Source organism: Limulus polyphemus, unplaced genomic scaffold (assembly GCF_000517525.1).
Source record: "Limulus polyphemus unplaced genomic scaffold, Limulus_polyphemus-2.1.2 Scaffold2975, whole genome shotgun sequence".
Taxonomy (NCBI): Eukaryota; Metazoa; Arthropoda; class Merostomata; order Xiphosura; family Limulidae; genus Limulus; species Limulus polyphemus.
The window spans coordinates 65,712-67,269 of record NW_013668585.1 but is presented as its reverse complement, the minus strand read 5'-3'; the positions used below and the strand labels follow the sequence as shown (position 1 = coordinate 67,269).

The 1,558-nt window shown below is 37.3% G+C and overlaps 1 protein-coding gene across 1 annotated transcript in view; it reads right to left on the bottom strand.

Moving 5' to 3' along the window:
- Window positions 1-1,558, bottom strand: part of LOC106468350 (serine/threonine-protein phosphatase 5-like) — a 56,921-nt gene that overhangs the window by 11,097 nt on the left and 44,266 nt on the right. Inside the window, exons 10-11 of the mRNA XM_022396682.1 lie at window positions 242-265; window positions 50-107 (exon numbers count right to left, since the gene is read on the bottom strand). Coding sequence (XP_022252390.1) covers window positions 50-107; window positions 242-265 — 82 coding nt within the window. The remainder of the gene's footprint in view (window positions 1-49; window positions 108-241; window positions 266-1,558) is intronic.

Here is a 1,558-nt window from a genome sequence, read left to right as displayed (position 1 = left end):
AGAAAACTTAAAGCAACTTCTTGATTGTATGTTATTAAGAATAACTTACTAAAACCCTATTGTTGACACAATGTGCTAGAGGTAGCCAGTTGAACACTTCTGTAAAGTGATCTGATATATACATACACTAACACAGAAAACTTAAAGCAACTTCTTGATTGTATGTTATTAAGAAGAACTTACTAAAACCCAATTGTAGATAGAATGCCCGAGAGGTAGCGAGGTGAACAGTTCTGTAAAGAGATCTGCCATTTGAGAGGAATATTTAGTCTTGTTAAGGTGTTTCATTCATGATGTCAGAAAAACATGTAGGTTCAACAAGTCTTGATACAAAATGATAAAAACCCTATAACCTGAGTGCTTTTGAAAGGTGGACCCTTCTTCTTCAGGGGCAAACTGTTATGGGGTATTTATCATCTTGTTAAGGTGCTTCATTCATAAGTTTAAAACAGTTTTGTTGTTTAGTGATGACAGAAAATTTTAGGTCGTCAAGAAATTACTGTCGCATTTTGGAACACTTTCATTAACCATCCCTCAAAAAACGTACATCACGTGTAATAGTTAAAGGAACCGCCTAAACGTCATGTTAGTGTAGCCTATATAATGTGTAAAGTGTAGTATACTCTAATCCCTTTTAGTGATGGCACACGAGGAGACACACATTTGGCATGTAACGCTGTTTGAATACAAGAAGAGAAACAACACCTCTGTAGCCATAAAGAATATGTAAGAAGTTTATGGAAATGTTATGAATGTTCATAAGTGTCAATGATAATTCAGCAAATTTCATTCAGATGACTTTAGCCTAAAAAACTGTGATGGCAGGGATTGACGTGTTAGAATTGATATTGATGCTCTGAAGACATTTGTTGAGTCTAACCCAAGGCAACACACTCGTGAAATGGCCTTGAAATTGCATGTCTCTCATGAAACAATACATAAACATCTAAAGAATAAGGGGAAAACTCCATAAAGAAGGTGTTTGGGTGCCTCACGAACTCTCCGATGATCACTGTTTCCAACTTGTGAACGTTGTTTCGTCTCTACTGGCACGTGAACCATTTTTGGACAGAATTATCACCAATGATGAAAAATGGATTCTCTATATGAATATTACACACAATAACTCAGTCGTACATAAAAACCACTTCCAATCCCAAAACCTGGACTCCATCCACAGAAAGTGATGTTTTGCATTTGGTGGGACATCAAAGGAGTAATTCATTTTGAACTCCTCAATCCACAGCAAACTGTCAATGCAGAAATCTATACTCAGCAACTGGAACGTTTAAATCAAGACCTTCATCAGAAATGCCCTTCACTCATCAATCGAAAAGGTGTTCCTCTTCTCCATGGCAATGCACGTCCACATGTAGCATGTTTGACAAAACATACGATTATGGAGTTGGGTTGGGAAGTTCTCCCCCACACACCATATTTTCCAGATATGGCACCATCAGATTACCATCTTTTTCACTCGCTGCAACACCACCTTAATGAGAAAACGTAAGCAAATGTGGAAGGTGTTAAAGAGGACATTGACATGTTTTTTGCTTCA